General features: G+C 45.2%; 2 protein-coding genes across 14 annotated transcripts in view; one reads left to right on the top strand and one right to left on the bottom strand.

The window, feature by feature from the left end:
• The window catches only part of STX3 (syntaxin 3), a 43568-nt gene extending 26347 nt beyond the window's left edge, over positions 1 to 17221 (top strand). For 2 of the 13 annotated variants that reach the window (XM_081064394.1, XM_081064390.1), the window contains exons 3-11: positions 2281 to 2380; positions 2659 to 2733; positions 3823 to 3899; positions 5383 to 5491; positions 6345 to 6418; positions 6613 to 6747; positions 8355 to 8465; positions 9954 to 10067; positions 12542 to 14424. In XM_081064394.1, the coding sequence (XP_080920520.1) occupies positions 2281 to 2380; positions 2659 to 2733; positions 3823 to 3899; positions 5383 to 5491; positions 6345 to 6418; positions 6613 to 6747; positions 8355 to 8465; positions 9954 to 10034 (762 nt within the window). In that variant the 3' untranslated portion in view covers positions 10035 to 10067; positions 12542 to 14424. Of the gene's footprint in view, positions 1 to 2280; positions 2381 to 2658; positions 2734 to 3822; positions 3900 to 5382; positions 5492 to 6344; positions 6419 to 6612; positions 7671 to 8354; positions 9175 to 9953; positions 10068 to 12541; positions 14425 to 14935; positions 15019 to 15560 lie in introns of those variants that run through there. The other 11 variants (XR_013994321.1, XR_013994322.1, XR_013994323.1 and 8 more) reach the window with 11 other exon arrangements.
• Positions 17222 to 17888: 667 nt separating this feature from the next.
• On the bottom strand, positions 17889 to 22090 carry MRPL16 (mitochondrial ribosomal protein L16). The gene is made up of 4 exons (XM_081064385.1): positions 21903 to 22090; positions 21464 to 21529; positions 19335 to 19483; positions 17889 to 18563 (listed from the first exon to the last, which is right to left on the bottom strand). Exons 1-4 carry the CDS (start codon positions 21955 to 21957, stop codon positions 18078 to 18080), a joined length of 756 nt encoding a protein of 251 aa, XP_080920511.1. The 5' UTR covers positions 21958 to 22090; the 3' UTR covers positions 17889 to 18077.
• Positions 22091 to 24066: the final 1976 nt, after the last annotated feature.

Here is a 24066-nt window from a genome sequence, read left to right as displayed (position 1 = left end):
AATCATTGAAAAATACACTTTAAAAAGTCACACACAATAAGCAGGTACCGAGGATACATTCGCTGCCAATTTAGCGTGGTGATTAAAAAAGGCTTTTGGGTTGGTTCCTTCAGTCAGCAGTTTCTTGAGCACTCCTTGTATAGAAAGCTCTCTATAGGGAGCCTTGGTTAGAGAACAAAGAAATACACACATGATCTCAGTGAAAGGCCACTAAGCTAGCATCACAGAACAGTGAGCTGAACATTCACGGAACAGGCTGAATTGGCAGGGACCTGGGAGAGAAGGTAGGGGAAAGCAGGGGAGCCTCTCATTGCACCCTTCACCTGGTTTGGGAGACAGCATTGGTGTCTGAAAGTTTCTGGGGTTCAAAGCTGGATCCCACCTTTCTGCAGTGTGGCCTTGACTGAGTTTCTACTCTGAGCAGCAGTGTTCTCATGCATGAAAGGGTGACGTGATGGTGTCTTCCCAGACAGACCGTGAAAGGCCTTGTTTCTGATACAGGTATATATATATGTTAAATCAATTTTAGTTCTTAAATGTTATTGTGCAGGTCATATCAGTATGCTCAAAACAACCGCAAACAACCAGGCGGACAAATAGCCTTGAGCTCTTTGATTCAGTGCTTGCAGATTTCCTCCTAGGTTCTTGGTTTCTCTGCAGCCTCCCCCGACCCTCCCTTATTTCCTTGGTTATCTGGAAAACGCACAAAAGGAAATTAGTTGTATGTAGCCGCCACCATGAAATACTCAGAAAGTCACCTCTGAGGAAAACCAACACTTCCAAGAAGAAACCAGACACACAGTTCAAAAAAAGAAAGCTTTGTGATCGGCTAGTTGCCCATCTGGAAGTCCTAAAGGGTAATGATTTGGTGAACTGACTACATGACCAAGTCAGTTTCTGCAGTGCCTCCAAAAGCTGAGGCTGATGAGGAAGTGGAAGGAGAATGGCTACACCTCCTGGAGGATGACTGGAGTTGGGAGTGGGGGCACATGCTCCCTGCGCCGGGAAGTCCTGCAGGCAGGTTGACGATGGGGCACCCCGGGCCCAGTTCTCCAGGCCGCAGGTCCGGTTGAGCCACCTGCCATACAGTTTCCACCTGTCTGGAGCAGCTCTGAGCTTGAGGCCCAGCTGTCTATTCCTAGCAGCTTCCTATCTCTTTTTTTTTTTCTACCGTTAATCAAACTTTGGGTCACAATGCTCTTCAGTTTATGAAATAATATTCCAGAATCTGTTTTCTAAAACATCCAATCCATCGAACATGCAAAATCTAAGGTCCATGGCTTGTTAAAATACGCGAATCTGTAGACCAAGGGATGCTGGAAGCTGCATATCGTGTGGTATTTCTGTTGCATCTAGAGGTCCAGATTCTCCTGTATGGCACTTTACGAGATTTCTGTTTGTGAATCATTGCGGTGTTCACGTGCCCCTCATTTTGGAAGGGAGGCAGATGGACGCGGTGTGTTTGCAGGTCTCCTGGCATATGCTGCTTCCGCTGCAGCAGGGGCCGGGGTGCCGCTGGAGACGGAGCTGACGCTGCACTTTATGTTCACGCGGCTGTGTCTTGTGATGGTGTTCTATCTGGGAATAAGTGCTGATGGGATTTTTTAAATGATACATAACTTGTACAACCAGGAACCTTAGAAATGGGCAGGAACAGTCATGGTTCGACCTTCTGGGCCTTGATCATCTGAGGAACCAGTTCGTAAGAGGCCTTTTGCCAGAACACATATCGGAGAGAAGCTCGAGCTAGCTCCTGAGATGGTCGCTGCTTATTCTCTCTTCTTTTTTGTTTTGTTCTTCTTTTCTGTCTTGCTATTCTTTTCATTCTTCTCTCTTTGTTTTTCACTCTCTAGGTTTGTTCTCTCCCTTTCACTTCTTTCCTTCTTTCTTTTTCCTTCTCTCCCATCCTCACTCTCTTCTGTTCTCACTTTTGGGGTCAGGGGCTAAATGACCTCCCTGATCAGCTGTGTGACCCTTCCCTCTGATTCTTCTCCATGGCTTTACTTGGCTCTCCTTGACTCTGGCCCGAGCACTCCCACCCAAGGTGGAAAATACATTCCTTGCGGGGAGCAATGGCTACTGAATTTCAATGACTGCTCTGTGGACATTAATTATCTGACTATGGAAAGGGGACTCACTGGGCAGAGGAGACATTTAGTCATCATCATCTTCACAAACCCAGAAGGTTGGCAACTTTCACCAGGGAGCTCTGCTAAGCTTTTACATCGGGCATGGATATATCCTTCCTGTGATGACAAAAGCTGTTGTCTCTGGTTATAGATCGAGGAAACTCGGCTCAACATTGACAAGATCTCGGAGCATGTGGAGGAGGCTAAGAAACTCTACAGTATCATTCTGTCAGCGCCGATTCCGGAGCCAAGTGAGTGTTTACTCAGAACTGAGTCATCCAGCCATGACCCTTGGCATCGGGGCTGAGTCAATCTGGCACTACATGACACCAGTGTACATGTCAGATCATCTTCCTTTCTCCTTTGCCCCATCTGAGCTCACCCCGCCCAGCCACTGTCAGCTGTTCTCGCATAAATACTGCTCTGGGTGATGGGCGCCTGAGAAAGCCCCCGCCCTCCTCTGTTGATGTTTTATCTCACAAAGCAATTAGTCTTTTGTAACTGATTCTACCTGCCTTTGTTTACTCAGAAACCAAAGATGACCTAGAGCAACTGACAACTGAGATCAAGAAAAGGGCCAACAACGTCCGGAACAAACTGAAGAGTAAGAAAGGAACAAAGGGAACAAGCCAGCCCCCACTACCATCTGTCTCACGTTCGCAGGGTCTAACTCTCCTGGAACCAAACTCATCCTCATGGAAGTGACACCACTTGTCCCATCTTTGCTTGTGGTTTGGTCCCTGAAATGACCTATGATAGCCCCAGAAATATTACCTGTTCTTGATCATGACTGTAGTTGAACGAGTGTAGAATTGAAGTAGGAGGTGGGAATTGACGTGTGCTCTCAGCTGCTGCGTAGTTGTGTGACTTGGTCCTTTAACTTAGTTCCTTAACTTTTCTCTTGTTGGTCCTGTCTCCTCAGCACCTACGCACATGTGAATAGTAATGGTAGAGATATATAGATGCAAAATATACTATTCAGTCTATAGACATTTCTTGGGGGTCCAGGTATGTCACTCTCCCATCACCCCCAGCTCCACCCCCTCAGTTTAAGCATTGTTCAGTGAAGCCATTGTCATGGATTCAGTTCCGTTCCTCAGGGGACCCAGAAGGTCTCTCAGTTCCATGGCTGTGGTCTGCATTCTTGCGCAGTGTGTTCAGTGAATGCTTATTACTGGTCAGAAAGTGAAAGCAGCATTGCTCAGCCCCATTTATCATTCCTTCCCCAAAACAAATTGTAACACCTGTTTTCGTGAGTCGCAGCTTCCAACAGTAGCAATGACAGCGTGCCTGCCCCTGTGCCAAGTACTGGGTGTGTGTTCTCACTCACTCTCCACACCAGGATTGTGAGGGAGGTACTGTTATTGATTCCATCCTACAGATGAAGGAGCGGGACCACTAAGACAGGTGGAGTGTCTTTCCTAAAGTCACACAACTAGTAAGTGGCAGGATAAGGACTTGAGGCTAATTTTCTTGGTGACAAAGACTCTCGCTGTTAGCCGCTATGCTAAGATGTTTTCAGAGAAGACGCAAAAGTAGGGAAGGGTGTGGAATGCACGTTCTATGGCTCACACGTGAGATGACCTTTTGAGATTGTATCTGAGCTGGGTGTGTAAGAATGGGCGCGGTGTGCATTTCTTGGAAGAGAGCAGCAATGCGTTGCTAGAATAACCAACCTGACTCTCCTCTCCAGGCATGGAGAGGCATATCGAAGAAGACATATCATCAGCAGGCATATCGTCAGCAGACCTCCGCATTCGGAAATCCCAGGTAGTGCTTTCTCTGGTCTTAACAGCCGTCTACTTCAATCTTTTCGTTCTCTCCCTGCTTGGCTGAGGATTCTTTTTTTCTTTTTAAATACAATTCTTATTTGGAACTCAATTGAAGAGGTGGTGAGGGGGAGCTGCCCAGGTAAAAGCAAAGGACAGGGCCAGGGTCCAGCACTCTGGGCCCCTCTCTCACACGCTCCTTTTCCAAAGATGCCCTTGAAGAACTTCCTAGGGCTCCCCAGAACACAGCTTAGGATTTTGTACGCCTCCTTGTTTTATAGGTGAGGAATTGAAGTCTTCTCTCCAAAGATTGTTTGCCATTAGATGTCCAGTTTAGAGTTAGGCTCTGTGGTGGTCATCAAAGATACGGTCCTGTGCTTAGAGAACTGGCATGATATTCAAGTGTAAGGAAACTATTACGTGAAACCCAGCAGCAGGGTTTTAACGTGAAACTCTCAGCGTTAAAAGATCTCAGGAAGAATAGGGGATGGCCAGAGGAGGCTGGGCCTTGGCTGGGCAAAGGTACCCACATGGACAGGCTCAGGGGTAGAGAGAGGTTCTCCTAAGAGGTGAGGAGGCGGGAGTGCGTGTGTGTGTGTGTGTGTGTGTGTGTGTGTGTGTGTGTGTTGTGTGTTGGTGGCAGTGGTGGTGATGGGGTGGGGGTGGGAAGGAAGGGCAGGCGTGAAAAGAACAGCCCTTTTGGAGAAAAAAAGTTTGTTGTGGGATAGTGGATGTTGAGTCTTGGTAGAGAATGTGGTGCCATCTTCCAGAGGTCTCTGCCTACTTGTCCAGGGCATTTGATTATGATGGAGTGGCCTGCATGCATTTACTTCAGGCCACAGTCTGTCAGGAAGAGAATCTGGTAGCCACTGGGAAGCTGGATCAGAGTGGGGAAAAGGCAAGGGGCAGGTGGGTCTCTGGTTCGATTTTTGCAGTGATTTTGTTTCTGAATTTGCATGGTGGTAGCGGGTTTGGAAAAAATATCAATACCAGGAATTTTTCAAAACCAGTAGTGCTTGACGGCTGTGGAGTGAATGCATGTAGTTAGAAGCAAGAGCAGTCAGGGAGATCAGCTTGGGTAAGAACTCAGGATCTATGGCAGGTAGTGGACATAGGAAGGGAGTCTGGCAGCTCTAGAAAGCCAGCCGAGGGTTGTGCCAGAAAAACACTCCTCATCTGTGTGAATGCAGAGCTGTGAGATTCACAGAGGTGATCTCGTCTGGCTTCAGGATTACCATCTGAGGTCAGCAGTGCAGGTAAGCAGGTGCCAAAAACATGCTGTGGAAAGGTCTGTGGACTCTCCTGGTGGTGTAAAGCTAGGAAACCAAAAAGTTGAGTATTACACCTGGTCTTTTGGTTCCAAGGCCAGGGCTGCTGTAGACGAGGCTATGTGGGGGCGGGCTGGGGGAGGGTCTACAACAGTCATGGGCCTCCCACCTCCCTCACCTCCTGGGGGCTTACTGCACTGTACATTGTTCCCGCAGCACTCCGTCCTCTCCCGGAAGTTTGTGGAGGTGATGACCAAATACAATGAGGCTCAGGTGGACTTCCGTGAACGCAGCAAAGGGCGAATCCAGCGGCAGCTCGAAATCAGTATGTGTCTGAAGCTCAGTGGTGCCCCTTCACCTTTTCCTGACACGTGGTTGTCCGTCCCCATTGTGAGACCTGGGGAGAAGGAGCAGCAGCGTGGCTCGTGGCTTCGGTCTCATATTCTGTGTCCAAGCCCAGGGCAGGCGTTACAGCACCAGCATTTCCTGCATCTTGGGCTGAAAGGTGGCACAGTGTTTATTAGGCCCCAGTGATTTTGTTCTTATGGGAGCCAGCATTTCCTCTACATAGAGGGGAGACACATCTGCCTTCCTGGGGACTCATGACATCTTTGTGACAGCAAAGAGCATTTATGAAATCAAAGGCGTGTTGCTAACTGCTGTGAGGAGGAAGGAAATGAATAAAGACATGCCCTTTAGGAATTTAGTAACGTGGAAGGCAGGGCGCCGCAGGATGGGAAGCTCTGTAAGTGGAGGAATGTAGGAACAAGGACATATCAGAAGAAAGCAAGTGTATTCAGTGGCAGGTTGTGCAGGGCCTGGGAAAGGGTGCATCTGGAAGTAACAGTGTGAGGTTAAGGGGGTGGAGAAGGGGCTCTCTCAGGAAATGGCTCCTTGCCCTGAGGGCCTTGGACTCCATGGTGGGGTGATAGGGCCAGTAAACATTCTGACTAGGAAGACGTGATCAGGTATGTGCTGCAGGAAGGTAATTGCTGATCATGTTAAGCATGGCTGGATTAGGGGAGAAATCAGAAGACTGACGAGGCGGGAGGCTGTTGGGGGAGTCTTGTGAGGGCTGCGGTGTTATGGTGAACTGATCGCATTCCTAATTTCCAGGGAACTTGTGAAATGGTGTGCTTTGCTCTTGTAGTTGATGCTTTCCTTCTTTTGTTATAAAGCCGGCAAAAAGACAACAGATGAAGAGCTGGAAGAGATGTTGGAGAGTGGGAACCCTGCCATCTTCACTTCTGGGGTGAGTGACCCGGGAGCTGGGACGCATGCCCCTTCACAGTGGAGGGAAGCCACTGGAGAGCTCCACTCGGGCAGCAGGTAGCGAGTGGAGGGTGGGCTGCAAGTGTGGGGCAGCAGCAAGGAGCTGGGCAGGAGGGTGTATGAGGGCTGCAGCAGGGTGGTGGCTGATGGCGGGTCTTGTGTGGCCTCTCGTAGATCATTGACTCCCAGATTTCCAAGCAAGCCCTCAGTGAGATCGAGGGACGGCACAAGGACATCGTGAGGCTGGAGAGCAGCATCAAGGAGCTCCATGACATGTTTATGGACATCGCCATGCTGGTGGAGAATCAGGTAACCGGCAGTGGTTCCAGCACTCGGGGGAGGAGAGGAGAGCTCATTCCCCCGAGAGCCGTGAGGAAGGGAATGCTGGAGGCCAGGTGCGGCGGGACAGTCATCGGGAATGTGCATAATGGAGAAACAGAATCCCAGCCTCCCAGGGAAGGGTGCACCTTGAATGCTGACGCTTGGGGCAGCCTCAGCCTTGTCATTCCTGCCTGGTATTTTGGCTGCAGTCATTTCTCATTAATATGAGGTTTGATGTGCTCTGTCAAGTACCTAGTTCCCTCTGGCTTGAGGATCTCTTTTTATTTGTCTTTTAAAATGAGAGATACCGTTTCTTAATGATGATGATGCCTTAAAACAGTCTCCTGATATGAACTATTTCCCTGGTGACATTGAAAACATAGCTCACAGCGAAAAGTTAGGCTTAACAGAGGTTTTGATTTTTTTTTGCTTTTTGTATTTTTCCAAAACATTCACATTTTTTGCTCAGGAGCAAGAGCAGACAACAAAATGAGTGAAGGAATAGCAAAATAATATTTACAGAAAAACTGGAAACACGCGTGGTGCTTAATTTGAAGCTCGTTTCGTCCCTGGGGACACTTCTCAGGGATGTGAGTCTCAGTCACCTGCACATGGGGTTAGTTTCACATAGTCAGATGGCTCCTAGTTCCTCAGATACACCAGTGCCACGGCTTGTGTGACTAGTACTGTGACCCGCCAGCTGCTCTGCCACTTGGGGAAGGACTGCAAAACCTAACTGAAGCCCGAGCACTCGTCACTGGTTGTGACATCAGTTCCCTGCTCAGGGCTCGGGGGCCTTTCCTCTACTCCCTTCCTGGCCTGTGAGTCATTTCTCTAGTCCTTCCATGCCCATTCTTCTTTTTTCCCCCCACACTGCCTTGCCGAGGAACTGGTTTGAGATTCAAGCGGTGGTAAGTGCTTTTCTCTGTTTACAGACTGCCATAAAGTGGTGGGTCGGCTTGAGGAAGGCCTGGGTAGGTGAGGGGCATGCCCGTCCTAAGAAGCCCAGATGTTAACTGGAATGACAGAACTCGCTGTCAGGAAGTAATAGCTGGGAAATGGTTGGGAGTCTTGGTAGGAGACCACTGTCTCTTTGCTGAATAGCTTCGGTAAACCCAGTCTGGCCTTTACGGGGCCTGGGAATATCTCTTAGAGGAAGCCCGAGATGTGTGCCAGGCACCATTCTATTAGTAGTGAACACACTCAGCTCAGGTCTGAATGAGCAGGAAGAGGCCACAGTCCTGGTAAGGCCCTAAGTACATGACATATTCTGATTTTGGTTCCTCTCCTCACATGCTTATTTTAAAAAAAACATGGTGCTGGTGGGATCCGTCAGAACATGTCATTACCAGGTATATAGATAGTGCCCATCACAGAGAAGTTAACTCAGTGACTGTTTCTTGAATGAGCCACCACCAAGGACTGGGGAACTGTGGGTAAATCCCGTGGAAAGGTGAAAATGTGCCTTCTGGAAGGTTGCACATCAGGGTTTCTGGACGCCCCTGTTGGCATTGAAGATTATAATGTGGGGCTAGCTAGGACTGTCCTGAGGGGGTGGGTGGTTATTGAGTGTGACTAGTGTCTGTTCTTCGCAGGGTGAGATGTTAGACAACATAGAGTTGAATGTCTTGCACACAGTGGACCATGTGGAGAAGGCACGAGATGAAACTAAAAGAGCCGTGAAATACCAGGGTCAGGCCCGGAAGGTGAGACTGTCCTGCTCCCTTCAGAGAAGGGTCCATTTAGTGTGCTGTCTCTGCCCGTCCTCTCTTTCCTCTCCCTGTCTCTTTTCCTGCCACCACCTCTTGCATCTGGGGAAAGGGAGCCATGATTGACCGTATCGAGAACAACATGGACCAGTCAGTGGGTTTCGTGGAACGGGCCGTGGCCGATACCAAAAAGGCTGTCAAGTATCAGAGTGAAGCTCAGAGGGTGAGCGCCTTCGTCCCAGCCGGCCTTCCTTGCTTCTCCTCTCTGGTCATCCCCACCTGTGTCCTTGAGCCCGTGCCTTCCTTCTCAGTCCTGGCCTCATCTAGTACCTGTCAGCCCTTCCTTCCCAGGTGTGCCTTGCATGGATCTGGCTCAGTGCTCTCTACCCAAGAACCCACACTGGGAGGCAGTTGTGTAGGATGGATGTATTGCCTGGGTGTTGCTGCTACCCTTCTCCTGGACAGAGCTCACGACCCTCTCAGATGTTACACTTGACTCCTCTGTCTTCAGAAACCTTCTCTTTATCGTCTTCCACTCCAGGAGCCCACGCCCTGCCCCCTGGCCTCCCTTTTCTCTGCCACGAACCCAGTGCTGTGCTGATTGCTATGTAAACATTATCTCATATCTTATGGAGCACCTAGTATTTCTCCTTCAAAATGAAGCAGTTGAGGCTCAGCGGTGAAGTAATTGGCTTCAGGCCACCTAGTAAGTAATAGGAACTGTGATTCAAACTCAGACTGCAATCATGCTCTTCCCACCACGCTAGCCCGCCCCCCACCCCCCAGCCCTCTTCCTTCTAGTGCCCTGTTTGCTTGAAGCCTTCGAGCGTCTTTGCCCACCGACTGGTAGCCAGCTCTGTGGATTGTGCTTTTAGACTGTTCTCTTCTGACTGTTTCTCGTGGGCTCGGAGATTTTTGTTCTTCATTTCCTTGTTTTTCTTCCCACTTTACCTATTGCTTGCACAGGGAATTAGGTAGCTGGGGAGTTATTTTACATGATGAATCCAGGCGAGTTCACAACAGGACCTTAATCATGCTTTCTGATCCCCAGTCACCAACTGGGGCTGACAGTCACCAACTGGGTGTGCTGTGGGAAGAGGTGGACAGGAGTTTGAAGTTAGGACTACGTCAAAAATGTCTTTACACTTCTTGAGACGGAAGAAATCAGGCACTGCATCGTGGTCTATTGCTGCTTGGAGAGCCCGTGATAGTTGCTCTTATGTCTGTCCACGTATGCAAGACTGCAATGTGAGCTAAGAGCCGACTGAAACTCCGTATTTCCATCTGGAATACATTGCCAGTCAAGAAGTAATTCAACAAATATCCTAATAGAATGTCTTCATGTGGAGATGTAGGTTTTTTATAGGAATTGATAAGATACTTTCTATGTAGAGGTGAGAGGGGTTGGGTTTTGCATGAGTTATTATTGCTTTTTGGTTGTTTGTAATAATGACTTGTTTTTGTTTCTCTTATCCCTCTCTCCAGAAATTGATAATTATCATTGTGATAGTAGTTGGGTTGCTGGCCATTTTAGCATTGGTTATTGGACTTTCCGTTGGGCTGTGATAAGGGTGGCCTGAGAGGCTGCTGCACTGAAATGTAAGTAAACGGAAGGCTCTCGGGACTCTTCTCGCTCCCTCTTGAGAAATTAGCCTGGGATTTCAAATTCCACGTTTTCGCCTTTGTGATTGTCTTTGGACACGCTGAGCTTTCAGTAGCCTGTGAATTCTTTCATCTCTTTAAAATTCTATTCTTGGGTTCTGGCTGCAATCCATGGGTTGGGTCTCCTGTTTGTTCCTATCCTGTGGATTCTGTCCCTCCTCTTTGTCTGGTAATGTTTCACCATCTTTCCTGGCCATTCTGAGCACCTCATTTTCACTTCCCTTACCCAGCAAGTATGTTCCTAAGCTGGGTACAATCTATGTTTTGGATCTGCAATTTGTTATCCAAATTCTTACTGAATGTTGGGCTTTGCTTTTGTCTCCTTTTCAATGTAAATAAAGTTTTGCATTGGGATTTGGGTCTGTAGGGTTTTGTCTGTGGTTGGATCACGGATGATATAGTAGCTAACATGTTTGAATGTTGAGTTGTGCCAGACAATGTACTAAGCACCTTATACACATACAATTGAATCCTCACAACACCCGTATAAGACAGGTGTTTTATTCTGAAGCACTAGATGAAGACATTCTAGCTTTATTAAAGAGAAGTGAAATAACAGGGCCAAGTTCAAACACACAACTAACGATAGACCTAGGAGAGTTCTTCACTACATCTCAGTTTCTCTTCGTAAAACAAGGTAGCCATTTATCATTGTCTACAAAGTCTAGAGAACCTTAAAGGATAGTGACTTTAAAATTTAGGCTGTCAGTTTCTTTGCAATCTGGTAAGAAGAGTTGACCCGATTCAGGGTTTCATGTGTATAGCAGTAGCATGACAAGAATGATCTTGTTAAAATGTAAAACTGTTAAGTCTGTGACTTCTTAAATATTATTTTTCTGAATAAAATATAGTATGTGTTGTTACAAAAACCTATAAAATACAGAAAAGATAAACAGAATGGACTTTTAGTGTTATTGCTGATTACTTTGTGGCATGTTCACACACTCAGATGTCGTTTCACATAGTTCAGACTGTGTTATTTATAGTTTTGTACCCAGTCACCAAATCACCATAAGTATCATTCCACATCACTAAAATCTCTTTGTAGATCTAATTTGCAACACAGGATGGTGAATATACTCTCAATTATTTAACATTTCCCCAGTGTTGGAGGTTTGTTACTGTTTGGCTATTACTAACAGTATGACTGACTTACATAATAGTTTTCTCATTTCTATTTTCTCTTTCATTTTCTCTTTTATTATACAGTATACTGGGTTACTGAGGTAATAGAAATATCTGTAAGACTTGGTACATACGGCCATGTTGATATCCAGAGTGATCCTTTATTTTGCTTCAGGGTGTCTCTTCTTCCTTCCTCCTCTTTCCATGTGACTAGAGGGTCTGAAAGTCAGATCACAGCACTAAACATTCACCTTCCTCTTTAGAAAGAAGCAGCAATGAGGTGATTCGTTTGTCATAAGTAATTAATCGATTGGCTCTTTTTTTCTTTTCTGGTATTTGGGGTTTAGTCCTTGATATTTTTTTTGCTTGCAAAGTTCAAGTTTTGTTCTGATTCTTAACTCTCATTGGAAAGGATCTTAAAATTGAGCAAAGGTATCATAGTTGAAACCTTTCCATATCCTTGGGTGAAAGATGTTTTGCAAATTCATAACGTCCCTTACCATTCCTAATTCTCGGTATTTCAAATGTAAATGAATCATGTTTTTTTAATGAGGAGACTAATTAATATATTGCTTTTACTTGACTTATCCGATCTCTAAGATGCTAAGATGCTGAGCAGTTGAGTTGCTTACTGTAGTGTATTCCATATTCCATATAACGTAGGGAATGATTGTTACTCAGATCTGGACTCCCCTCTCCCTCCATGTGACCCAAGGGAGAGAGGTCTCTGAACAGGAGGGGAGGAGAACAACCTACATTTATCCTTTCCACTTGTGTGGCAGCTACTGTTCTAAGAGCATAACGTTATCCCTATTTTGCAGATAGGAAAGCTCTTTGAAGCTCAATGAAATTAAGAAACTTGCCCAAGGCTGCACAGCTCATAAGGTGGAGTGGCCATAAGATGACCCCTGAACTTTTCCATATTCTTTTCACTGTGCTTTTCTGCCTTTTAAGAGAAATGGGGCCAAGGGGCGGGGCGGGGGGAATGGAGATCTGAGTACCAGAATGCTTCTGAAGTGTGTGTTTGAAAGGTGACGATGCCAGAGAGTACAGGTGTTTTCTAGGGATTGTGTCTCACTCACAAGTCCTTCCATGGGTGTGTGACAGCCTGTGTGAAGGTTATAAAAGGCCCAGAGATGTAAAATCTCTGCCCTCTCCTAATAGGGTTTTGTTTATTGTACCGTGGGATATTCCAGGTACGTATATTGGATTTCTCAGGCTTAGTGTTGACTTCCCCATTAGTCTCCTTTTCCAGGTATCTCTGACCTTTCCTCTCCACCTTCTAGGATTGTGGCTGATCCTGAATGTTGTTCTCCACCGTCATCCTGTGCACTGATCAGCTCCTCCTTCCCCTGCCTCCCTTAGAACCCGATTTTCCTGCAGCCTGGTGTGGCCACCTTGTCTTCAGATGGGAACGGAATTTGAATGGCCTTCCTGAGACAGAGTGGGACCCATTTCTTTGTTTCCTTGTAATCATCCTTGGACCTGACCCAGCAAACCATCTGGCCCTAGAGGAATATCATCTACCTGATACAACTTTGAGTTTTCCTCAAAACCTTCCCTGCCCACCAGCTCTGAAGTACCTTCTCTCCTGGAATGTCTGAACCAACCCAGCTTCTCTTTCTTCCCTCTGATGTGTCAAATTTTGCCTCACACCTTGGAAAGCCTAGCTGAGACCTCCCCAAGGTGCTGTATTTTCTACCTCATGGAGTATTCTTCTCCCAGAAATTGCAATGTATTTTTTTAAGGGGGGGCGGTTCTTTAACAAAGCAAAAGGATTCTTCCAGGTCTGGCAGGATCTTGGTCCTCACAGTTTGTTGTCCCCAAGTCCTGAAAATATGAGGGATTGGCAGATGTCATTTTGGTCTGGGAAGCTGACTTGTTTGATGTTCAGCCTTAAATTAAGCTCTTGGTTTGTTCAGCTTCGTGGCCAGCTTCGATATTTGTCTGTGCTGTATTCTCTCATGTTTACTTAAGGAGGTGCCAGCATGATGCAGTCACCTGAGGTTACCATTTGTGAAGGTGGGGCGTATGGAATATTTGTCTTCATGGCTGAGTCTTGGAAACTTGTTGCTCTCTGTTAGAGTGACGCATTAGGGAGCAATTGCCTTGAGGCCAGAAATAACCAAGTACTTAAGGTTGGGCCAGAGACAAGGTGCTTGAGTCTCAGGCACTGGAAATGTTTCAGACTGGTGCGAGCATTCACCCATTTCATGTGTTCCAGATGAATTTTTATAATTGTGTGTGAGATATATGTACATATATATGTGTGTCTCTCATGAAGTAGGAAGCTAGAAGTGGAGGATATTACAACCTCAGAAAAATAACCTTGAGCTAGGCTAAAACTTAAGTGAGAGACATTTGCTTACCTGCAAATGAATCATAGAAATATGGTCTTCCCATGTCATCGAGAAACCTGCCGTTTCGGGATGACTACTGGGAGAATCGTAGATCTTTTGGGTGAGGATAAGTTGATCTCCATTAAGTATTTCTGCTTAGCAGACAGGCGTGACAAGTTTTGACCTCCCTTCCCCATCCCCCCTGCTGCCTGGGCTAGGCTTGTCCTGAGACCATCCCATGGCAATTTGATATCATTTGTGTGACCTTTGGAATGCCGTCTCCAGGGCTGAGTCAGCTGGGGGTCACCAGGGACTACTGAGTAGCTCTCTCTTCTACTAGGTTAATGAGCTCGACAGGTTCTTTGTCTCCCCCAATTGTCATGAGGAAGTAATGGCTGATCAACTTTCAAGTGCAGGACTGTGCTGACCGGGTGGTGAGCCTCTCCCATTCCCTGCCCTTCTCTGCCAGTCTGCCTGATTTTTATTTCAGCCTTTGGTTTTCATGCTTTTTAGGCTAGGGTTAGCACCCTAGTCCAGGCACTGCCCATTGGCTTCCTGCGCAAAGGCTACTTACTCCAGTCATCGCCACACTCAGACGGAGCCTAGGGGAGGCCCTCTTGCCCACGGCTGTGAAGTTGACAGTGAGTGGACTGACTCCAGCCGTAAGGCCAGACAAGCTCTAATCATAGGCTTTTGCTCTCCTGAGATTGAGGCCTGGGGCTTATAGTTTGGAATACAAGTGAAGGGTTTTGTTGTTGTTTGTATTTTTTTAATGTAAACTTGATTATTTTATTGTTATTTAAAAAATAAATGACGTTATATTGATTGTGAAACAGTTCTGGCTCTATTTCTCTGCAAAACACAGTGACTGGGTGCCACCATGTGGTGGTTTTTGTTTAGGTTTTGGAAAGGCATTAAAATCTGTTTTCCAACGTGTGCTGGATAACATGGATCAGGAGCTCTAATTTTTAGAAATGGTTTAACTCTCAAGGAATACAATGTAACTGTATTTGCGTTTCAGATTTGAGGTGCTGCCCACAAAAGAATTTGGTTCACTCATTGAGAGTACTGGCTGTAGGAAGAAATGGGGTAAATGGGTTGTGATGGAGTCTAGAAGGCAGAAGAGTATAATAAACAGCCTCCGAGATAGCTGTTGATCCAAGTTTGAGTCTCTCACCCAGAAGTAACATTTCTGTTACCACTCTGGGTATCTAGAAGCCAGATCCATCTCCCTTTTCCTGCGTATCCTCTTCCCCATCCACATCTACTCGGCTCCCTTTCTTTGGGACTCTCTGCAGTGATGTTTCTCATGTGTTTTTCTTTCCTTGTCTGGATGAGCAGAAGAAGATCATGATCGTGATCTGCTGTGTTATCCTTGCGATCATCTTAGCTTCCACCATTGGGGGCATATTTGCCTGAAAAAGGTGAGCCGTCTGTGGGGAGGGTCAGACCCACTTTCACTTACCTGAAACTCTGGTGTCCCAAAGGCATTCATTGTCACCTGGTGCCCTAATCTGGGTGGCATTAGGTATTGGAATAGTTAAACGTTGGAGGAAACTAAGGAAAGAGATGTTTCATAGTGAGAAAAGTGAGTGCAGAATGAATCTGTAGGAGTAGGTAGGGAGACAGAGATGCTTCTCTGTTCCATCCCAGGTCAGGTAGCAAATGTGTGGTTCAGAATGCTTTGTGTAAAGATGTTGATCTCCTGCAGCAACATTTGGGCCCTGGCACCTGGGAATGGCATAAGGAGAATTAGTTCTTGCATTAGAAGCACCCTGACCTCTTTTGAACAGAGCCACACAGTAAACCTGATGTAAATATTCTCCTTTACAAGGTCAGGACAAATTAACGTAGCCTGTGAATAGTCCCTTACCCCTGCAGAAGAGGGATTAGTAACCGTGACCTTGAAACGTCCTGCTGTATAATCTTTGATTTTCCCCCTCCATTTGTCTATTATCTCCCTTAGCCCTTACAGGTGGATCCTCGACTGGCATTTTTAATCCTTCTCCCACCTCAGTGGTGCCATCACTTCTCCACTACCGATTCCTCAACAGATACTCTGTCCATTATGAAACCTCTTATGACACAGGGCACCAATCAGTTACCTACCGCAGCTGTGCAAAGGGAGACTTATGACAATACAGAACAGGGTGGCAGGCAGAGGTGAAGGACCAGCGGTACAGAAACATCGCTGGTCAGGAAGATGCTTTAAAGGAATGGACTGCAGGGTCGAGAAGAAGGCATAACAGGTGCCTGTTCAGGAAATCAAGGCAGATATTGTAGCACACCCTGTTCATCAGATCTTATTGTAACTGCTGTAAGTTACCAGTCGGGCACTTGTTACTTCTGCTCTTCAGGTTCTCCTAGGGCTCACCTTTGACCAACCTTATGTCTACGTCCTTCCCGTGAGCTCCACTAGTCTTCAAGAGGTGTGTCTCACGGTAGGCACCATGCATGTCTTGCTCACTGCTGTGCCACTCACAGGTGCGCAAGTATCTGTTGTTACCTATAAGCTCTGGTATCTGCTCATGGACCAGTCCTTGCATTTGACTCTTTAAGGCATTAGTGGAAAATGGCTAGTTAGTATCAGAAGCTATGTAAAATGCCTGAAGAGAGTTAATCCACTTATGCAAAAATACAACAGCCCTCCCTCCCCCATTACAACTTACACCTTAAAGTCCTTTCTCTATGGGTGATGACGGTGGAGTTCTATGAACAGCCTCTCCCTCTAAGATGGCTGGCCCCAGGATGGTGGGTCAGTAACTAAACATGGATCCAAAAGTAACAGGTTTATACTGTGATTGCACTCCTAACCATCATCAATACCATGCTCTATGAACCGTAACAAAGGTGAGGATGTTAGGTCAGAAAGGTGACACGAGGTTATCACTTCCCTTCTTACCCGATTCATGTTGCTAGTTGAAACTTGACCAGCAATATCTGTACAAAAAAGTATGCCAAATACTGTCCCCAATTCAAGGTTCAGATTTGTTCCAATGCAATTTAGTGATTAGTTGTACTACAGGACATTCACTAAAAATACATTAAAAATAGTACGTAGCTTTTGAGAACCACCCAACTGTCCAGATAAATTTGTATTTTTGAAAGTAAATTGTTTTCTTTGCTGGAGATCTTACTTTTTAAGAAAGTGGGATAAGAAAATGGGACATTTTAGTCAGTGTGCTTTCTATCCACTTCCCACTTTCAAAAGCGAATGGTTTAGGGCCGGCCTGGTGGCTCAGGCGGTTGGAGCTCCATGCTCCTAACTCCGAAGGCTGCCGGTTCGATTCCCACATGGGCCAGAAGGCTCTGAACCACAAGGTTGCTGGTTCAACTCCTCGAGTCCTGCAAGGGATGGTGGGCAACGCCCCCTGCAACTAAAGATTGAACATGGCACCTTGAGCTGAGCTGCAGCTGAGCTCCCGGATGGCTCAGTTGGTTGGAGCGCGTCCTCTCAACCACAGGTTGCTGTTCGACTCCCGCAAGGGATGGTGGGCTGTGCCCCCTGCAGCTAGCAACGGCAACTGGACCTGGAGCTGAGCTGTGCCCTCCACAACTAAGACTGAAAGGACAACAACTTGACTTGGAAAAGTCCTGGAAGTACACACTGTTCCCCAATAAAATCTTAAAAAAAAAAAAAAGCGCGAATGGTTTAATACTTCTCTATTTCATTTCCTTTAGTTTGAACAAGGGATAGGAAACTACTGTGAGCTAGCTCTGAAGAATAGATTAACCTTGTTAGGAGCAAATGGGGAGCTGGAACCACAGGGCCCGCATTTGTCCCCCAATAACTATTTGAATGCTGTGTTCTACAGGTTTTACATTGCACTAGAACCTGCTGGGACACAAAGATAGAGCCAGACACTCTTCTTCCTCAGAATTTCAAACCTGGGAAAGGCCACACAATTTCAACTTTTGTTTTAATCAGTTCCTTTTGCTACAAGGCAAGAGTATGTTCCTTGCCATATTGTCCAACATCCCCCCTTCCAAGATTCAGAGATGGGTAGCTGGACATAAATAAATATCTGTTGTATTAATTTATCTATGTAGTCATTTTTTCCTTTGCTTTTCCAAAAATGTTTGTTTGCATTTGTTAACTAGTGAAATGTCATAGAAACTAACTCCTGAAGTGTGTACATATGAAAGGTATTAAGTCTGACTTGCATCAGAGGTGGGAGATGCAAACATTTGCTTCATCTTATAGCCAGGCAGAACCAGAGCCTCCAAGAGTCAATCAAGCCATTTTCTTAATCATTTAAGGGATTAAGAGTGACCAATGAGAAGTTACATCCTGAAGTGGTACTCAAACTTTATTTAATATAAATATAATGCACTTAAAAAAATCAACAGATATGGTAGTTCTTCAGAAATGATCTGCAGCACTCATGCTACTCCTTGGTTGACATCAGAGGGTGGGTTGGGGAACAAAAATGTAGATTCCTTCCCTCTCAATCGCGTTGCACACTTCTTTCTCACATTCTCACTACACACGTTCAGGCATGTAGAACTTGCCCCAGTATCGCCCCTTCTGGGTCAGGTCATATGGGCTCAGTACTTTGCGTATCCCCAGCATGTTGGCAGTGGCTATGCGTTCGAAGGTCCAGGGGTTTTGGTTGTTACGTTCTCGTTCCTCTTCATCTTTCCGCATCTTCTCTAATGTCTCACGGCTCACAGCCTTTGCTGGGAAGGGCAACTTGTGGGCAACCTGGTCAAGGAAACCTTGCACCTCTTTGAATTCACAACGTCCACCCATCTCCACTATGAGGCGGCCAGCCTTCACGGGAGTCACGTAGTGATCAATGGCCCCTTTGCCTCCCCCCATGCGCTGTCCCATACCCTTGCGGGTGATAGGCTTGAAAGGGGCTGGTACTCGCCATAAGGCGAACATGTTCTTGGGGTCCATAGAGCGGTTGATCGTCAGGCGCATCATTTCAAAATGGCCCCAGCGGAGGTAACCGCCACCCAGTGCCTAAGTGAATGGAAGAATTAGAAATATGGGGATCTAGCTTAACAATACACATGAAAATAAGAGTTCTAATAAGTACCACGGAAGAGAAGCCTAGGGTAGAGTAATAAATAAGAACAAGGGTGGACCCACTTCAATGGACAGCCAGTGGAAAGGCCTTTCTGAGGAGGTGACATTTAAAGCTGAGGCCAGTACAGTAAGAACGAGGCAAAGGAAAAGAGACAAGCGTTCCAGGTAGAGGAATGGCGTAGGTGAAGGCTTAGTGAGTTTGAGCAGAAGTCAGTGTGGCTGGAGTAGTGAGGAACGGGGAGGACATGAGGCTCTGAGAGGCAGACCAGCTGATCCTGCAGGCTGTGGGAAGGACTTTAAAACATCACAAAGGCTGCTGATGGGAAATAAACCCCAGGCCACGCCCATTTGTGTAGCTACTGACATCAAGTCTTCATGGAAGCTACTCAATGAGTAAGGAAACAGCTGGATGGCTTTATTTTTTCAGAGGCTTGAGATCTCGGGCTCTGATTATGGGGTAAATTAGGTAGCCTCTCCCTTCCCCTGCTTTTACATTATTTTCACTCTACATATAAATGGAAAAGATACATAACTCAAATGTTTACTTGGATAATGCACATCAGTTTAAAGAGCAACTGGTGGCAGTTTTAATGAAACTGTGAAGGAAGAAACTAGAATTCAATGAATTATGGATTCATTGGATTCAATGGATTATGTTAATCCATGGCTTCTATTATGTAGCTGCTTGAAACTGAACTTACTCACCAAAATTGCAAAATTGCCTTCTGTGAACTCAGTAGCTTCAGTGGAGGGTCCCCGTATGTCTTTCAAGTTTTTATGTTCTCTTCTTACTTTTGGCACAAGTGGTACCCTCTCGACAAATCTAAGCTTGGGCCTTTCAGGAATGGAAACATCTAAAAGGAGCGTAGACAACCAAGAATAAGTGAAACTACACATCTTAAAGGATTCATTTTCTTCCTTAAAAGATTTGTAGCAATCAGGTGAAAGTCTTACGTAAAAGTTACCACTGAACAACAGTTCTAAAAATATGTTAGGTTTTTCTTGTCAATGCTTTTATTGATGTTGGAATCCTCTGGTTATGACAAGGTTAATGCAAATGTTTTTGAACCTTTGAAGATAGCAGTTTTAACCTTCAAACCAAAATGCATTTATTAAATGCTTACTCTGCGCATAACACTATAAAAGGGACAGTTTGGGATGGTAGAGATATAAGACTGTCATAGAATAACACTAGCTAACATTTCCCCCCCCCTTTGGAATTTTTACTAAGTGCTGGAATTGAGCTGACTGCTTTACATGAATTATCTCATTTAATCTCAAAAACAACTATATAGCCTTGGTATTTTTTTAGGGCTTCCTTTAAAAAAATTTGAACTTTTAGAAGTGTTACACATATCAAAGGGCCAAATAAAAAAAATGTACCACTCAGTGAATTATCACAAAGTGAATGCATAAACACACCCACATAACTATCACCCAGATCAAGAAACAGAACATGAGGTAGGTAAGCAGTTTTAATCTCAGTTTTATAGAACAGGAATTTGAGGCCTAGAGACATTTTATAATTCGGTCTGGGCCATCCAGTTAAAACATAGCCAGACAGTATGACGCTTAAAAACTACACTGCCTCTCTGGATGTTAATGGTGGTAGTAGAAAGAAAACTCTATTTTACATGAAAATATCTAAGTTCTGCTCTGCCTCATTCTTGTTGGGAAAAATTCCAACCTAGGACTCTTTTGATCAGTGCTTTCCTTTACAAATACAGGGCCTTTTCATGTTGAGACCTGCACGTGTCCTACAATCTGAACAGCTTGCTGGGTGGGAGTGGCTGGGCTGAAACGCAGGTCAGACACGCTACATGTTTATCATGTCTGATATGTTGACAATTTGGAAAAAAATTAACCTGTAAGTTATCTAAGACGTTTCTAAAGTAAAACAAGCATGGCTCCACAAGGCAGTCAAATATAAAACAGGAGACTTCAAGGAAACATCAAATTATTAATGGGCTATTCGGTTACAGAAACTGCCCCTTGCCCCCATTTTTATAAGCAGCTACAGAGAAACTTAGTAATGGCTTCTCTGGCATACATGTCCATATATATTTCTGGAGCATGTAGTAGTTTCACAATTATCTGTAGAAGACAAGTCTCTGAGGTCCAGGTCCCCTTTCACTTTTTTGAGGTTTCCAATATATTAAGAAAAAAAAGAAATGGTAAATTAGATTTAGAAACTTGTGGCTTACCTTAAATGTTTACATTTAACAAATTAATGCTTTTCACATAATAGGGTTAAATGACTACATATACAGAGGGTGCCAAAAAAATGTATACACATTTTTAAGAAAGAAAAAAAAAAACTATTAAAATTGTAATACTCAATACATACCGATACCAAAAGATGAATGCAAGTCACGCTTGACTCCTGCAGTTATAGGAGGTTCTCTAAGTGGTTACCATCAGTGTAATTTTAATAGTTTTTTCCTTTCTTAAAATGTGTATACATTTTTTTGGCACCCTCTCTAGAGACCCTCATTTGAAGAGAACATCAAAAGTCTCAATGTGACGCCAATTAGCCATAGCTGCAGGTGCCATAGCTGTAGCCATAGGCCACACACCAGTGGTAGGCCAGAGAGTGGCTATCCGATTACACACTTGTTCCAAAAAAGCAGGGACCTTTCTGGGTCTCGTTCTTTGATTTATCCCTAGTGTTCAGAGAACTGCTTGGCACATAGTATGTTCCCGATACACATTTACTGAACGAGCGCATGGGGACAGGAAGCAAGCACAAGAACACTCTTACGTCTTCACCGGTATACCCTCTGCTGGGTTCCATCAAAGACTTACAAACATGATAACGACAACTAAGCTCTCACCCTCAAAAGTTGGCACCGGCAGCAGCGTCTTCAGGCCAGCACTGGCGGGCGCGGCTGCCCAGGAATCTACAAAGACAAACCCTGTGAAACGAGGAAGGCGACAGACCAGGGGCTGGTACACTCTGGGCCACACACACTCCTAACGGAGGTGTCTTGCTTGAGGGGTGGGACGCGGGTTCCGTTAAATGGGCTCACAAGCTTAAGCCCTCCTCCCTCCCCCCGAAAGAGACCGGCCGGGGTCTCTGGGCGCCCGCCCTCATAGGCCGTTGTGGCCCTTTTGCACAAATCTTATCTTACGGCGGGAGGGACCGTGGCAAAGCGCAGCCCCTATGAGAACTTCAGCAGCCACATGCGGAGCCTCCGTTGAGTTTGCGAGATGTAAGATTGGGGGAGGGGAGCATCAACGTGAAGGCCTTGAGGGACCAAGGGGACTTCTGACCTGATAAAGGCACTCGCAGGAGGGGCGCACTGGCGCGAGCCAGCAGACGCCACATGGTCACGTGTGTCCAGCGGGGCACCCCACAGCGCCACGGAGGTTACCTTGATCCAGGTAGGAGTGTGGCGCTCTAGAGCCCCGCCGGACTAGGCCGTCGGAACAGGAAGTTGCGTTTACGCCGGCGCACTTCCGAGTCCGGGCGGAAGCGGAGGAAACCCGAGCCTCTGGGCTGGGGTTCCGCCCGGCGCCTCATCGGCCCTCTGGCGACCGCATCCAACCTGGAGTTTTTCCCTAGGTGAGGGCGGCAGGGCGGGGAAGTTTTCTCCGCGGAGCAGATGCTGAGGCAGGCAGGATTCACATAGCTAGTTAGTTCTGTTAACCTAAAAATAAAAATGTCAAGGTAAGGGGCAACAAACCTTTGTTTGAGATCCAAAAAGCATTGTAATTCTAGGAAGCAGGGATTCACGAAGAAACCCAAGTAGTGTAACGATTAGGTGGTGAAGACAAGGGGTATTTATGAGAAAGGGAAGGGGAATAATTAATTACAAGAATAGAAGGAAGGACTTTCTATAGGTACAAATAAACCAACACAGTGATGCTAATTCCTCTTGTGAGCTATTTCCCAGGTGATTCCAATGCCTCTTCAAGTTTGGCAATCAGCTCTCTGAGCACTTTGAAATTTTAGTGAGTTGAGTATAGGTACAAGGTATTGTTTCTGGAAATTCAGGCCTACATCCACTGGGATTTATGTTTTTTCCATCTATATAAAAATTACCCAGCACCTCACTTTTAAATCTTTCTTAGTTTAAAATCCAGAGTTAACAGAAACCTGTAGTCGAGTTCCAGGTCTGGCTGTTGACATAATGGCACGTGCGCGCGCACACACCAGTGAGGGCCATCTCCTTTTAATAAATAGATTGGGTTTTGTTTATCAGATCCCATCCTATTTCCCCGAAAATAAGACTTAGCCAGACAATCCAAAAGCTCTAATGCATCTTTTGGAGCAAAATTAATATAGGACCCGGTATTATGTTATGTTATATTATGTTATATTATAGTAAAATAAGACCGGGTTTTATGTTAATTTTTGCTCCAAAAGACGCATTACGGTTGATTGTCTGGCTAGGTCTTATTTTTCAGGGAAACACAGTAATTATAATATCATATTGTAATAAATCACCATGGAACTTCCTTGCCCCAGGAAGCTCACAAAACCGTCTTCAGGGGCTAGATAATATTACTTTCTTCATCAGTTTAGCCTCCATATATGGTGTAGAGCATTTATAAAAGGACAATGGTATCATAGGTTTTTCCACAAGAAAAAAACACCTCTAATACATATTAATAATTAACATATTAAAGTGATTTGCTTTTACAAAGGGCCTTCATAAACACATAGATTATCTTATTTGAGTCCTATTTTGTAGATAATATTGGTGAACATGAGGAACAAAAAAGTCTTCATTCATTCGACAAATATCTATTGAGCGTCAACTTTACTACCATGAGAAAAATTAATGTGTCTATACATATTCCAGAGCTTTAAAGCTAACTTAGATTTAGCCCTAACATGGGGACTTAGTAAAGTTTACAGGAGAGCTATTTCCAGCATTTCTCATTGAGTAAGTAAATGGGCACAAAGAATGGATCAACTTCTTAATTGTTTGGCCAAGAAGAAGAAACAGTGTCAACTATTGTGCTTGTTTTTGTCTTGGCATTCACCGACTATATATATATATCCATGGTAGTCTTATGAATGGTTCCACCACAATAAATTATTTCCTGTTGCTCAGTCAAGTTATTTACAAATCTGTTATTATAGACCGTGCTGTAATGAACCTCTTTATACATACCCCTTTGGTACTGTTTTGGTATTTCTTTTGGGAAAATTCCAAAAAGAAAAATTGCTGGATCAAAGGGAATGTTCATTTAAAATCATTTTGCTTCACACAATTGTGCAAAATTGGCTTTCACCAACTGTATCAGTGTGCTTATTTATCCACACCCTTACTGAGGAAGGGTACTATCGTTTTTTTTTTTAGACCTTTGCTAATATGAAAGGTAAAAATTCACATCCAATGTTACATTTATAACAGGACTTTAAAACAGGATTGTTTATGACTCAATTATGCCTGAGACCTTATATTATGTGGTAATCCCCATATTC

This window comes from Rhinolophus hipposideros (genome assembly GCF_964194185.1).
Source record: "Rhinolophus hipposideros genome assembly, chromosome: 10".
In the NCBI taxonomy this organism is placed as follows: Eukaryota; Metazoa; Chordata; class Mammalia; order Chiroptera; family Rhinolophidae; genus Rhinolophus; species Rhinolophus hipposideros.
This window is presented reverse-complemented; position numbering and strand designations above follow the sequence as displayed.